The sequence below is a fragment of the Acomys russatus genome, chromosome 8, assembly GCF_903995435.1.
Source record: "Acomys russatus chromosome 8, mAcoRus1.1, whole genome shotgun sequence".
Taxonomy (NCBI): domain Eukaryota; kingdom Metazoa; phylum Chordata; class Mammalia; order Rodentia; family Muridae; genus Acomys; species Acomys russatus.
Genome location: NC_067144.1, coordinates 29,357,797 through 29,373,568, shown reverse-complemented (window position 1 = coordinate 29,373,568; position 15,772 = coordinate 29,357,797). Strand labels below are relative to the sequence as shown.

At 43.9% G+C, this 15,772-nt stretch overlaps 1 protein-coding gene across 1 annotated transcript in view; it reads left to right on the top strand.

The window, feature by feature from the left end:
• The window catches only part of Plcxd2 (phosphatidylinositol specific phospholipase C X domain containing 2), a 51,210-nt gene that overhangs the window by 25,754 nt on the left and 9,684 nt on the right, over positions 1–15,772 (top strand). Inside the window, exon 2 of the mRNA XM_051150009.1 lies at positions 7,833–8,293. Within this exon, the coding sequence (XP_051005966.1) occupies positions 7,833–8,293 (461 nt within the window). The remainder of the gene's footprint in view (positions 1–7,832; positions 8,294–15,772) is intronic.

Below are 15,772 nucleotides of genomic sequence, written 5' to 3'. Positions count from 1 at the left end.
TAATTGACAGATAGAAAGCAATAAATAATAAGCAATAATGAGTCTGAGCTGATTTTGTTGCCAGGGACACCTCCAAGTGTTCACTTAGTCTTTATAACAAGCTAATATGTTACTAATGTCATTTCCATCTCACTGATGAGGAAACTGAGGCACAGTATTTCATTCTCATAGTGAGGAAGCAATAGAGCCAGGATTATGAGCTCAGGCCCCATGGTACCAGATCTTGAACTCTTAGCCATGTGGGAACCCTTTATTTCACTCATTCAGCACTGTGGCTGTTTTCCAAATTGACTTATTCACCACTTGTAAATATCTGTGTACTAAATCAGCATCTTGTAAATTGCTAGTTTGGGTCTTTGGAGTTGAATCGACATAGAAATAACTTATTCTTAGGAAAGATATTTGAGAATACTTGAAAGAAAACTGGAGATGAGAGAGTTGAATGGTTGCCCACTGTTGTTCTGGAGAAAGCGATGGGAACAAAATTTTCCCTAGGGGGCCATCTGATGGATGACAGGTAGGAAGGGGTTTCTGAAGGGACTAGGGACATGTGTCAAAGCGCTGTTCAGACAAGCTAGGGACTCAGTCGAGAATAGCATTCCTAGCACTTTGCTCACACCAATAACCTTCCAAATGAGCCTTTTAAAACATTTTTGTTCTGTTCTATACATATAAATTTCAATCGTAAAGATCTTGAGAGATGGCTTATTGGTTCAGAGCTTATTCTGCGCTTGCAGAGGGCCAGAATTCAGCTCCCAGCACCCATGTTGGGCAGCTCACAGCCTCCTGTAACTCCAGCTCCAGGACATCCAGTGTCCTGTTCTGGTTTCCTTGGACACTGCCCACACAGGACATACGTTCACACAATCACAAACAGGTAAAAGGAAAATGGTTTTTGTAACAAAAACAATAATGATAATAATGATGATGATGATGATGAAATACAGTATATCTGTCTGCGAGCCACTCACATAGAGTATGAGGTTTTGGGGGGTGAGTCTCACCCCTTCTATGAACCAGTTTTATGGTTGGCTCTGGGGACCTTCCCCAAGAACAGTGAAGGAGTCAGGTCAAGGAAGGTGGGGCCAGTGAGCCACCTGGAGGGGCTCCCAATAAGACGGCTCCCAAAGGCTGAGCTGTATCTACAGGAGGTGGGGACAGAAAGTTTCCTAAATATGTGTCCGGGTGCTCTTTGATGTGGTGTCACCATCCCTACCGCCCTGGTTGTGACCCAGGAGTCATGAAGAATGTCATCGTTCTCATGTCTTCATTTTCCTCTTCCTCCACTCTTGCTTCTGTGGCTACAGGAATGTCACTTTATCCCAAAACACCACCATGGTGTAATGCTGGGGATCACAGTAGACTGTGCTATCTTGAATTCTTTTTGTGTTACTCAGAAGCCAGGTTCCTAGAGAACTCACTTTAAATTCCTTTTAATTGAGCCCAAGCAATGACTACCACACCAACTGGTGAGCTCTGGGTAATGACAGTGCTTTGACTAAAAACTACTGCTGCGTGCTCATCTGAGCTCCCCCAAGAAACAAACAGCAGAAAGAAGGGAGGAGTGACTTGTGTTTCAGATAGAGAACAAACACTTGCCCTGGCACTCACACGGCCAGCTCATTTTCTTGTTCTTAGCCTCTTAGGTGATCCCATCCAGCAGTGCTGCTCGAGAGCGAGCAACCTTAAATCTGAACAAAGCCACTGCGAACCTTCCCCATGCTGTTCGCTCTTCCCCTGTGATTTAGCTGCCCCTGTGTCTTTGTTCTGCCTTCTAGGTAACTGAGTGCACATCCCAAAGGCCATAATTAGTCTGAGGCAGCCTTTCTAGTCACCCCTAGAAGGCTCACTAGGGAAAGCAAGGCCTCCTGATAGTTTCCTCTCCCCTAACAAGCTGCAACTATTCAGTTTGTCAAAGGGGGACTTAGTGGGTCGGTGAGGTGTCCCTCGATGCGGTAAAGGCTAGCTACCAAATTGGTCCTTCAGATTTTGAAAGCATTCTTGGAGGAAGTTGAAGAGGCCATGCCTACAAGGGGAAGATCGTAGGCTTACATTCAAAGCAGAGGATGCCAAATGTGAGAATTCAGCAGAATCATTTGGGAGGGCTTTCAACTGCCACATCAAAGAGGTTCTGAATTGGTGTGTCTGAAGTGGGATCCTGGCACTAGTATATTTTAAAGCCCCAACCCTAAGTCCAAGATTCCGGTAGGTGTCCAAAGGTGAGAATCGCTACATTCTATTATAAAATATTGTTAGGTACATTGCTCCAGGAAAAAGAAATGTAGGTGGCTGTATGATCGTATAAAAAATAGGAAGAAGCGAATATAATAAATATGAAAATAAAGAGATCGCAGACACCTAAGTTTCTAGAACTTGGAGAAAAAATTTCTCACCCTTTAAAAGTGACTTATTTGTTGTTTATGTATAGGTCAATGAGAGTACATGAGTGTATGTGCACTGGGCATGTACAGGAACCCACGGAGGTCAGAAGAGGTTGTTGGATCCCTTGGAACTGGAGGTACAGGTGGTTGTGAGCCACCCATGGGTGCTGGGAACTGAACCTTGTCTGCAATAGCAGAAAGAGCTCTCGTAGCCAAGACATCCCTCTAGCCCCACTCTCACCTTTCTAAGGGCTAACATTAGTGCTGAGAGTAATAGACCATAAAGGAGGGACTCATATGTCCAGGTGGCCTGAAACTCATAGCAATGCTCCTGCCTCTTCCTCCTGAGTATTATAGGTGTGAGTTCTTCATTTCCGGCTTCCCGGGCAAGGCTCCACCTGGTGGTCTGTGCACACAGTGAATTACTCATTTCCAAAGCCTACAGTTGCTGTAAGCCCCAGGAAGGATTTGCTAGCCCTCCACACCAAGTACCCTTGAACTTCTGTTGATAACCAATCCAGTCACAGGGACCTGAAAGGGACTGGATTTAAAGTCTTTTCTCCCCGTCATCCAGTTCCCTTTACCTAAGCAGTTATCAGAACTTTACATGGACTCAACCACTGTTTTATTTAATCTATGTTGACAAAAAGTATTCTGGAAGTGGAGGATAAGCAGAAAGGGCAAAATATTGAGAACACCTATTATTGAGGGTTGGTTGCTATCGCTTCTGTGGATGCAGGTAAGACAACCCCTGTGATGTATTCAGCAGCCCACACCAATGTCACATTGTGCAGGCAGTGGTGGGGCTGAGGATAAGGTGGGCTGGGTTGAAAGTGAGACTGGCTGTCCTCTGGAACCCTGTGCACTCTCACCCTTGCAGGGGGGTTGGCTCCTCTTTCTTTGGTGGAGTGGGCTTGGAATGGTGTGTGTCCTGTGCAATCAGAAATGGCCCCCTGGGGTCCCATGGCTGTCACATTTCTGCACAGTTCTCAGTCTGAGCCAAGCATCGGAGGTTGTTAGCACATCTCCCCATGGAGCTGAAACTGGGCTCGGCACCAGCAAGCACACTCCAGAGGAGATTTGTCTCTCCTCCGTGCATAGCTAACAGCTATTCCCTGGTGCCCAGGCAAGAATTAAGTTGAGTGTGGGCCTTGCACTCGGTTACATGCTGTGTCCCAAACAGCTGCTTCATTAATACAATTTAGAAGGAAGAGAGAACTGGCTCTTCACCGTTAGATGTAAGGTGTTTGTAATATATCTCTCAATAAGGAGGTATAAAAATGCCCCGGCTCTGGGCAGCCAAAGGAAGTGGAACATTAGGCAGAACCCAGTAAGCCTCATTAGCTACAGGACCCAAGACAGAAGATCCAGGGGGACTTGCCCCACATTTCTATTAGTAATAGCTTTTCTTTTACCTGAAATATGCTGCTAATTTTCTCACTTGTGAAGTTCAGTCCACTTGAAGATGAATAAAATGCACTGTTTCTTAATATGCATCTAAATCTCTTTCAAGCTCTGGGTGCTACATGAAAACAGAGCATCATTTGTTACTTGTTTTTCTTTTGCTCACTCTACTGAGATGATCGGAGAGTAAAGTTGGTATAGGATGATTTACTCTGAAAAAGGATACAATATAATTTTGTGACATTTGATACCTACATACATAAATGCATGCACACACATATATATGTGTGTAATATATATGTACATATGTATAATTGCTTGCTCTAAAGTTCAGTCCAGTAGAGAGCTGATGATGACAATGAAGAAGTGTAAATAAAAGAATCTTGGTGTGATGGTGAAGGACAAGGTTATCCAGATTAAAAAAAGGGGGGGGCTGGGGCCATAGTCAAGAGGATTTCTGGGGCTTGCTAGTCACCAGCCTAGGCTACAGGTTCAGTGAAAGTCTGTTTCGAGGTTCTGGCCTCTGTGCACAAACAGCCAAACATAAGATGGAACATGGGGAGGCTTGTGAAAGAGGGGAAGGGAAGGATAGAAGAATCCAGAGGGGACAAGAACTCAGCAAGAAGACCAACAGGGCTAATTAACTCGGGCCCAGGGAGACTTACAGAGAATGAAGCACCAACCAAGGACCATGCATGGACTGGACCTAGACCCTGTACAAATATGTACCTGATGGGCAGCTCAGTCTTCATGTGGGTCCCCTGGTAAGGGGAGCAGGAGCTATATCTGACCTGGACTCTGATGCCTGCTTTTCAATCACTTCCCCATAGAGGGGTTGCCTTCCCAGATCTCAGTGGGAGAGGATTCACTCAGTCCTGATAATACTTGATGTGCTGGGGTGGGTGGGGGGAGTTCCTCTTTTCAGAGGAGTAGGGGAGGTGGGATAGGGGGAAAAGAGAGGGAGTATGGGACCAGGAAGAGAATGAATAAATAATACTAAATACCAATACTAATACTAATACTACTAATAATACCATCCTCTCTCTCTCTCTCTCTCCCTCCCTCTCTCTCTCTCTCCCTCTCCCTCTCTCTCTCCCTCCCTCTTTCTCTCTCTCTCTCTCTCTCTCTCTCTCTCTCACACACACACACACACACACACACACATGAAGTACAAGTATACATGCACTTGGCCTTTTCTGTTACAAGCTCAGGGTATAAAGGACAGCTCTAGCACATGGAAAGGATGCCATGGCTAATGTGGGTCAAGCCCATCAAAGTGTTTATCTGATCTATCAAGAAGTCATTCTTTCTGGCTCAGATTTGTGCATAGTAAAGTAGTATATACATTTGCTGTTTTATTTTTGTCCATTCTCTTATGAAAAGCATAAACAAGTGAGTGGGTTGTATCTTTTTGAGTGCTCTGTTCTGTTTTAGACCCTAGTCCTGGTGCCTTTGTTTAAACACAAGGGCTAGTAAGTACAGTTGTTACAGGTCACTTTATTTTGACAATAAGATAAATTAAAATAGACTAGATGTTTTTAAAAATTAGGTTACAGATGTCGAACACAAGTTAGTGTGAGATTAAACGCACCTTCCTTTTGTACAAGAGCATTGTATAGTCAAAGATACACACATAGTACTGATAGACATCTTCCTTGATATTCTATTCACTATATTTTGAACAAATGGGAAAGAAAAGCCTATTTTACTAGTTTCATCAAACCATTTGAGAGGACTATAGAAGACACTAATGCACTGTATATTTGAGAAAGGTGCAAAGGATATTTTACATTAAATTCCATTGTCTATTCATCACACATGGCACTGTGTTAGATACAAGCATTGTCATGCACGTATATACTGTGCCTTGAACACACACGCTCCATGCCTCCTTCTCCTCTGTCTCTCAGCCCTCCCCGACATTAGTCCCCCTTGGTCCCCATTTGATTTTGCTTCTACTTTCATGGCCCATATGTATATGTGATTTTATGTGTTGAACTAAATCTAGGAACCACACATAAGAGAGAATGTATTTGGGGACTGGCTTATTAATGTGATTATTTCTGTTTGGATGTTTTCCTGCAGAGAAGATAAGTTCGCTCCTCTCTATGGCTGAAGGAGTTCCATTGTGTATACACACGGCATGTTCTTTAACCATCCCTCTGCTGCCGGGCACCTAGATTGGCTTCATGGTGGTTGTTGTGTGTAGTGCTGCAATGGACACTGTGCAAGTGTTTCTGTGATGTGTTGACTTAGGGACTTTGGGTAAACACCCTGTAGTTGGGTCATATGGAAGACGGATTTTGATTTTTTTGTTTGTTTGTTTGTTTGTTTGTTTGCTTAGAAACCTCTTGCTAATTTCCATAGTGTCTGTACCGTACATTCCTATCATTGGTGCATAAAGGTTCTCCTATCTACATATTTATCAGCATTTGTTGTTGTTTTCTTCATGGCTGTCCTTCAGACTAGAATAAGGTGGAATTGTGGTATACCTTTAATTTGCATTTCTCTGTTGGCTTAATGAGCTTAAACATTTTTTTTTATTGGCCATTCATGTTTCCCCTTTTGAGAACTGTCTGTCATTCATTATACTGCCAACCCACAAGCATGAAAGGTCATTCTGTTTTACCGTATTTTCTTCAGTTTTTCAGTGTTTGAAAATTTTCACTGCGTGACCCTTTACTTCATCAGATTTATTTCAAGGGTGTTTGTCTGCTTGTTTGCTTTGAGGCTTCTGCAAATAGTATTGTCTCTCTAATTCTTTCTCAGAATGCTTGTTATTGGTATTAATGGTGCCGGTTAATATTGTGTCCTGTCACTTTGGTGAAAAACAAAACAAGACACTCTGTTCTGGCTAGTCTTATGTCAACTTGACACACAAACTAGAGTTATCTGAAAGAAGAGAGTCTCAATTGAGAAAATGGCCCTACAAGATATGGCTATAAGGCATTTTCATGATTAATGATCAACTGGGGAGAGCCCACACCATTGCAGGTAGTGCCACCCATGAACATGGCGTCCCCGGCTCTATAAGGAAGCAGACTGAGCAAGCCAGGGGAGCAAGCCAGTAAGCAGCATCCTGCCATGGCCTCCGCATTAGCATCTGCCTCCAGGTTCCTGCCCTGACTTCCTTTGATAATGAACAGCATGTGAAAGTATAAGCTGAATAAACTCTTTCCTCCCCAATTCGTTTTTTGGTCATGGTATTTCGTTACAACAATAGAGACCCTGTCTGAGATACATCAGTCTAAGAATTTTCTGCTGGAAACTTTAGTGCATCTTATGAACAAAATTACATTCTCTGAAGTTTGAGGCCAGCCTGGTCTACAAAACAAGTCCAGGACAGCCAAGGCTACACAGGGAATCCCTGTCTTTAAAAAAATAAAAACAAAACAAGCCCCCAGGTACTACATTGAATAAGAACTGTTTTCCACTTGACACAATGGTGGCTGCAGCTTGCATTATACAGCCTTTGCTGTGTTGAGACATGGTCCTAGACCTAGGCTTCCCAGGCTTCTATTATGAAGGAATGAGGAATGAGTTTTATTCTTTACGGATATGCCTGCCTCAGCATTACTGTCACATTTCAATAGAATGAATAGCACAGACAAGCATCCCATGAGAGGTACTGAAACTGCCTCCTGTTTGCGTCTATGTGATGGCCTCTGGCAGCCATCTTTGTCTTTTCCAACAGTTTGAGCTTATTTCCTCCAGAATAGCTTCCCTGAAATGAAATTACTAGATCAAAGTGCTATGAATATTTTAAAGCCCTGATTTCTAAGCATATTTCTAAGTAGCTTTCTAAAAAGTTATTAATTTACCCTTACACAAGCAATATGTGAGAATTATAGTATTACCCTAGGCGTAAAGAGCTGCTAATAAGACTACATTACTTTTATTTGTGTTTATTTCATATTCCCAGCAGGCTAGAAAGTTTTTTTGCAAGTACTTATTTATAACGTATCTGTGCTCTTGTTTCTTGTTTGTCATCATTTTATCAGCTGGGTCACCTCATCTCTGGGCCTCTCCCTTTTGTGCTTTATTCAGGGTCCCATGATTCATTCAGCTACTGGGTAGATGAAAAGTCCCCAGTGGGCCCTGACCAAACCCAAGCTGTCAAACGCCTTGCCCGGATCTCCTTGGTGAAGAAGTTGATGAAGAAATGGTCTGTGACTCAGAACCTGACCTTCCGGGAGCAGCTGGAGGCTGGGATCCGTTACTTTGACCTACGTGTGTCTTCCAAGCCTGGGGACACTGAGCAGGAAATCTACTTCATCCATGGTCTCTTTGGCATCAAGGTCTGGGATGGGTTGATGGAGATTGATGCATTCCTCACTCAGCACCCTCAAGAGATCATCTTTTTGGATTTCAACCACTTCTACGCCATGGATGAGGCCCACCACAAATGCCTGGTTCTGAGGATCCAGGAGGCCTTTGGGAACAAGCTGTGCCCAACCTGCAGTGTGGAAAGCATGACACTAAGGAGCCTATGGGAGAGGAATTACCAGGTAAGAGGGGAGGAGTATTGCGCTTCTGAAAGGAAGTCTGCTTTCCTAGACTGCCACCTATAAAATAGCTCAACCCAAGGCTTAGGGTCTGGAGGAGTGAGTTGATTGAAGTACTGAGAACACTTCTCACTGTATGTCTACACAACACTCAGTGGAGAGTTCGTCTACACTATAGAAGAGGTCCTGGACTCTGAGAGAGCTACAAAGATTTAGTGGGGCCTGGTGAAAATAGGATTAATTAATGCTTGGTCTTAGTTACTCCTCTATTGTGATAAAAGCATCCAATTTGGCTTATAACTTGAAAGGGTTAGCATCAATAATGGCAGAGCAAAGGTATAGCTGAGAGCTCATATCTTCATCCACAATCAAGAGACAGAGAGAGGGAGACAGACAGAGAGATACAGAAACAGACAAAGACAGAGAGAGAACTGAAAACAGTATAAGTCCTTTGAAACTTCAAACCTACCTCTAGTGAACACCTCCTCCAACAAAGCCATTACCTCCTAATCCCTCAAAAACATTTCCACCAAATGGGGATCAAGGATTCAAATATATGAGCCTACATGGGCCATTCTTGTTCAGACTACCACATCTGACTCCCTGGACCTCACAGACTTGTAGCTATATCATAATGTAAAATGTATTTGATCCAAATTCAAAAGTCCCCGTAGTCTTTCACAGTCTCAACACTATTTGAAAGTCTGAAGTCCCCTTTGAGACAGACTCAAGGCAGCCCCTTAGATGTAACCCCAATAAAATCAAAAGCAAAGAGCATATTAAATACATTCAATATGCACTGGCACAGAATATGCACTACCATTCCCAAAGGGAGAAAAGGGGACATAGTGAAGAAGTACTAGACCAGAGCAAGATTAAAACCCAGCAGAGAAAGCTCCAAATCCTGTAGCTTCATGCCTACACGCCTGACATGTCAAAGGACTCACATGGTTTTGTCCTTATAGCTTTGCTGTTTGCAGCACCCTTCTCTTTCTTGGGCAGGTTCCACTCCTTGTATGTCACTCTTTGTCAGAAACCCCACAACTCTGGCGCCTATAACATCTCCAACACAATCTAGGCTTTACCTTTGCAGCTTCATGCAATGGTCTTTCAGGGACCTCATGCCAGGAATCCCCTGACTCACGCCGGGCTTCGGTGGTTCTCTTTAACTATGGGGGAAGATTCCAGAACCCCTTTACTCCTATATCCTTTGTGACTCTTTTAAAGCCAGAATCACAGGGATGACACTGCCAAGTGTGACTACCAACCTGGCACCCTGGAATCCTATTTGTAGCAGCTTTGAGTTGTTGTTGCTTTTCTGGAGCAGAAATTCTCTTTTTAGATGGTAAAAGCTTATCTGGGTTAGGTCTTGCCCTGAGGGCACCCCTCCCTTTATCCTATTTAAGGTCAGGCCTCTCTTTAATCTTCTCATGTCTTCCAGCGCAAGTCTTGGCACCAACATTAAATTTCCTGGTGTTCTTTTTTCTCTTTAAACTGTATATTTTGTATGTCTTTTTGACCTGTACAAGCATGATTACCACATGACAGAATCAATATTAAGCTGTCTGGAAATCTCCTCTGTTGAGAAAATTAGTCAAAAACTCTTCAAACTAGCTTCAGGAAAATTCGTAGGACAGGGATAAAAAGCAGCCACATTCCTTGCCAAAATATGGTCTCTAGTGCAGTCATTAATATTGATCCCCCCTGAAACCTCATGAGTTGGGCCTCTATAGTCTACATTGATCTCAGCATCTACTAGGGTTTCTCATTGAGCCCTGTTTTCAAAGTCTTCTTCATTCCCCTAAAAATCAGCATAGTCAGGCCTGTCATAGCAATACCCCACTTCACCTACCAACTTCTCTATTTGGTATTTTCCTATTGCTATGATAAAGCACTGGGACCAAGGCAACTTACACAAGAACATGTTTAATTTAGCTTATGGTTTCAGAGGGTTAGAGTCCATGATGGCAGACCAAAGGCATGGTGGTAAGAATAGCTGAGGGCTCACAACTTGATCCACACTAGTAAGGCAAAGAGAGAGGGGGAAGAGAGCTAGGGAGAGAGAAGAGCTCTCACTAGGAAGTGTATAAGCCTTTCAAAACCTCAAATTCCATCCTCAGTGACATACTTGTGCCAACAAGGCTACACTTTCTAATCCTTCCCACCAGCTGGGGGACCAAGCATTCAAATATATGAGCCTGGGGGAGGGGGCCTTCTCATTCAAACCACCACACTTGCCAAATAGTCAACGTTTGTCTGCAATCTATTTGACACCTACATTTCCTTTTAATGGCTTGAGCAGTATCTGTCCAAGGCAAAGTTGTGAAATGAGCCAATTGGTCAGTAGAACACTGTTCTGCCTCTAAGGTCTGGTTAAAACCCTCTGTCCATGCCCCCCCCCAAATACAGATGAATTGCTAAGCCTACACCCATGAGGAGCTTTCTCAGGGAAAGGACAGACTTCAGATGCATTTCATTCCGATTCCAAGATGTAGCAGCAGCAAATAAGGCTCAGCAAATGGATAGCTTCTGATTCAAACTTTCTCCAAGAAAAATAAGAAGTATACATTCATTCGGAGTTGCTCCCATTCCATTAAGTACATGAAGAAAAATGTCTTTTAAAAAGTATTGGATAAGAACCTCATAAAGACAAGTGTTCTGATCCCAGCACCAACACCACAAGATAAATGTCCACCACAAATGTCTAACTCCAGCTCCATGAGGGATGGAGGCAGTTGGCTCACTGAGCCTTGGAAGCTTGCAGCTTAGCCCAAGAGAATGTGAGTCTCAGGTTCAGGGAGAGACTCTGCCTCAAAGGAATAGGTAAAAAGTGATAGAGGGCTCTGGTGCCCTCATATGGCCTCAGTGTGCATTCAAGGCTCACATGTACATACACTCATAGGTGTGCGTGTACACACACACACACAGAGAGAGAGAGAGAGAGAGAGAGAGAGAGAGAGAGAGGGTGAGAGAGAGAGAGACTTAAAAAGAAACATTTAGCTCAAGGAGAAACTTCATGTTGAAAATAAGCTCAGAGACAGGCAGTGGTGGCACATGCCTTTAATCCAAGCACTTGGGAGGCAGAGGCAGGCAGATCTTTGTGAGTTCAAGGCCAGCCTGTTCTACAAAGTGAGGCCAGGACAGCCAAGGCTACACAGAGAAATCCTGTCTCAAAAAACCAGAAAATAGGAAAGAAAATAAGCTCAAATATTTGTATATAAATATTTGTTGAGCACCAAGTATAAGCAATATTTCCCCAAGTATTTATCACATCTCTCCTCCCACACCTAAGTTTAATATTGTTCAGACAAATGGGTCTAATTTAATTTGATTAATTTATTTATTTGTCATGGGATCTCACCATGTTATAGTCTAGGCTGACTTGGAACTCTTGAACTGCCAACTCCGTTTTATTAAAGCCACCAGAATTAGATTAACTGTTCTGATCTTCTCAACAACTATGAGTTTGGCCCCATTTTACAGATGAAAAAATTGAGGAATGGGGAGTCTGAAGCAACTTGCCCAGGAAGCACTGTGAGTGAATGGTGTGAGTCAGGGTTCCTTCCCTGGCTGGTTGCTCTCTAGTATTCCCATAGCTCCTGTGGCTCTCTGTGGACTTGCCGTAGGCCTTGAGGATTTGCACAACTGCTTTCTGGTGTTGTGAAATAAAACAACACTTTCTTTGCATTAAGACCCTATTCTCAAAAGGCCTCAGACTGTTCCCATTGAGAAAAGGGGATGGCATTTGAATGTGGGAATCAAGTACAGTTAAACATGAGGTCAGGTAACATTTTATAGTTTGATACACAGATGATATTCTGGACACCTGACAGATTGCACAATAAACATCATATCCCTGAAGGTCGTTGGCCAGCCAGTCTGCCAATTAGAACTTTAGGCTCACCAAGAGGCCCTGTCCCAAAAAATACTGGCAGGGAAAACAGAAGAGGGTTGGGCAGGTAAAGGAACTTGATGCTGACCCTAAAAACATGAGTGTAAGGTCCAGGACCCACAGCGTGGAAACAGAGAACCAAGCCCTGCATGTTGTCCTCTGACCTCTATTTTTTAAAAAGTGTGAAACTATCAAGGAAAGATACCCAACATCAACCCCTAGCTGGCCTCCTTACATGTGCACACTCATGCATGTGCACCTGCATGCACATATGCACACACCCACACTAACAACTACATATATCATTCACAACAAATATAAATGCACATGTGTGTGCTCTCTCTCTCTCTCTCACACACACACACACACACACACACACACACACACACACACACACACACACACATTTAACTGCATTATCCACTACAAATAGTTCTAAAGTTATGGGGAAATGAGACTGAAATGATATATTAGAAAAAAGGAAAGTACTCCCAATTTGGGTTCTATGACTTCCTCTGATCCCTGTTTCTTCTGTCATGACTCTTTTTAACAGCTGAGAGAGACAGAAGCACTCAATGAGAGCCACCAGTCATTGGCCCCATACTGGGGCCCTGTCAGACATGTGGCCAGGTCTTAAATATTCATTATGTAATGAGCTGCCTTGAAATGCCCCCACCCCCCACCGAGTATTTTATTACTGGAATTTAATATCATGAAATGCTCTACCTCCAGACACATTTCATATCCTCAACATATAATTATGCCCCAGATTATATATGCATACCCTAGTAGATACAGTTTTATGGGTACAGTAAATTAGAGGATTTATCCTACAGTGTGGAAGCATTTGGGATCTTATGAGAAGGCAAGAAATACATAACTCCCTGGGCATTGGTGGCTTTGTGCGGCAGAAGGTGGCAGATCCCTGAGTTTAAGGCCAGCCTAGTTCAGGAAGGCTAGGGTTATGAAGAGAAACCTTGCCTCAAAGTCAAAACAAAACAAAACAAACAAACAAAAACCAACCAAGAACAACAACCCAAATAAATAACTGTAGTGAAACACAAAACCACCCATCTGGATGTGGTTGCTCACACCTGGAAGCCCAGCACTTGGACTGAGGCAAGAGGACATTGCGGTGAGTTTGAGCTACATAGCAAGTTCCAAGCCAGAGAGGGTCACATAGCAAGACCTGTCTCAAAACAAAACACCCTCAAACTCAAACAAAAGGACAGCAAGATGGCTCAGAGGTCAAGAGCACTTGCCATGGAAACATGAGGAACCAAGCTCCAAGTTCAACTCCTGGAACACAGTGGAACGAGAGAACCAACTCCTGGAAGTTATAGTCTGGTGTCCACCTGTGTGCCATGGTAATAATAATAATTAATAATACTGAAGACAATAATAATAATAATTAATAAAAACGAACTATCAGCCCAAAATAACAACAAGCAAAACGATCAGTTTGCAATTGTAAGATAGGATTTCTACATGTTATGAAGAAAAGGGCTTATAATATATTGAAAAGCAGAGCATGCCATGACTCTGCATCCCAGAGGCTTCCCAGGAAAGGGACCAGCACAGTAGCATGAGGTCCCCAAGAGACAGTTCTTTAATGGAATGAGATTTTCCATCTTAGTCTCAAGAGAAAAGCTGAACATGAATTGCTGTGCAGGAGGGGGAGATAGTCCAAAGAAAAACAGCACAGGGAGATGGGGAGGGAGACGCCCAAACAAGCTCTGTGGGTGCTCTGTAACCTGGGCCCTGGGTGTAGGTTTGCCACTGCCGGCCTCCCACTGTCAGCAGAGATACCCTGCAACCCTTAGATCAGCTTGCCTAAGAAGCCCCAGGCAGAAGGACAGACAGCCCCCTTTGTGTAACTTGTACCCATTCCACATTGTGTGAGGCAAAGTAAAATGGAGGAGTGTCCTCTAGTGCACAGAGGCACAGCCTAGAGGCAGGTGTCTTGGTACTACCTGCTAGGCCTGTCACAGAGGGCTGCACTGCCTCCTGCCCACACCCCATACCCAGGCTACTGCCCAGGGCAGCTCTCCTTCCAACTAGCTAGTTCCAGCACCATGAGGAAATCTTTGGGTCTCCCCAGCAATCTGCTTAGAGTGATCCTGTGATTAACCTCATTAACATGCATGTTTACCACAGTTGTCACCAGGGCTGGGCATTGCTCAGAACCATTAAGAACTTGGAGGGTAGACATTAACATTTTGCAGCTCTTTGCCTGGCACTCCCTGCCTTTGGGCCTTCAAAACATCAAGCATCTTCATCCTCTGAACACACTGGACAGGAGATAAGCATGTGGAGTCCCTGCTCCTGAGGGCCTGAGAGACTGCTCTGAAGATTACAGCCCACATTGTAAACAGGAGCCCAGCATTCCTCAGGGAAGATATCACCGTGCCCCTAAGGGGGAAAATAAGGCTCTTCTAGAAGCCACACAGCAGAGCTTGGAATTGGGACAATGAGAATAGCAATTCTCTGTCATCCCCCCACCCACCCACCCCACGGTCTCCCTGAAACTAATTAATGCTATAGATATAGCTTGCTAATTATTTTCAAAATTACCCCCATCTCCAGTGGCCCCGCCAGAGGCCCACGGCATCTGCAACATCTTCCCTGATGCTAGTGGCACATTGCTTTCCTCTCCTGGGAAGGGTAATTTCATCAGAGCCAGTGCCTAGCATCGAAAAATCTATTCCCTCACAAACAAGTTCCCAGTGCTTATCTGAACTCCAGGAGCTGAGTGTCAATTCCACCAGCACTGGAAACATGATTTCTGGACCATACAAGTGGTTTCAGCCTGGTGTGCAGAGGTTTCCCAGTGAGTGTTGGGGATGGAATTTAATCAGGCTGTGTCTGGTTGGTTAAAAACAACAATAAAAACCACATGTTAGCCGGGCATGGTGGCGCATGCCTTTAATCCCAGCACTCGGGAGGCAGAGGCAGGCGGATCGCTGTGAGTTCGAGGCCAGCCTAGACTACAAAGTGAGTCCAGGACAGCCAAGGCTGCACAGAGACCCAGTCTCGAAAACCCAAAACAAAACAAAACAAAACAAAAAAAACAAAAAAAAAGCCACATGTTTACTTTTCCTCCCCTTGAGCTGAAGAGTCACGTACGCACCAGTCATGCGTGCTGGCAGCAGCATCCCACTTCTGCAGAGCTGGCCCTGCCTGTCAGTTTTCCTCAGGGATATGCGTGTCCCGATCTCTGCAGACTGTCTTAGGATACCCTCCGTGCACATAGTTAATGCAACTTATGAGACCTTATCAGAATAACCTTTCTGCATGCATCACAAGGCTTCTGTAGTGAATCTGTCAGTTATATCTGCAGGTATGATTCCTTTATTTCTTATCATTCTCCCTTATAATCGTGTCCATTTTGTGCATTTACTTAAAACACACCTGAGAAGGTGGTCTGTGGCTTTCCCATGCACATAACCCAAAAAGGTAATCATTTTGAGTTAGACAGCAAGCTCCCAATAACTGTTTTGCTTTTTTATTCTCTTAAAAAATAATAATACATGGCCAATGAGGTGGCCCAGTGAGTAAGGTATGCCATCAAGACTGATGACCTAAGTTAA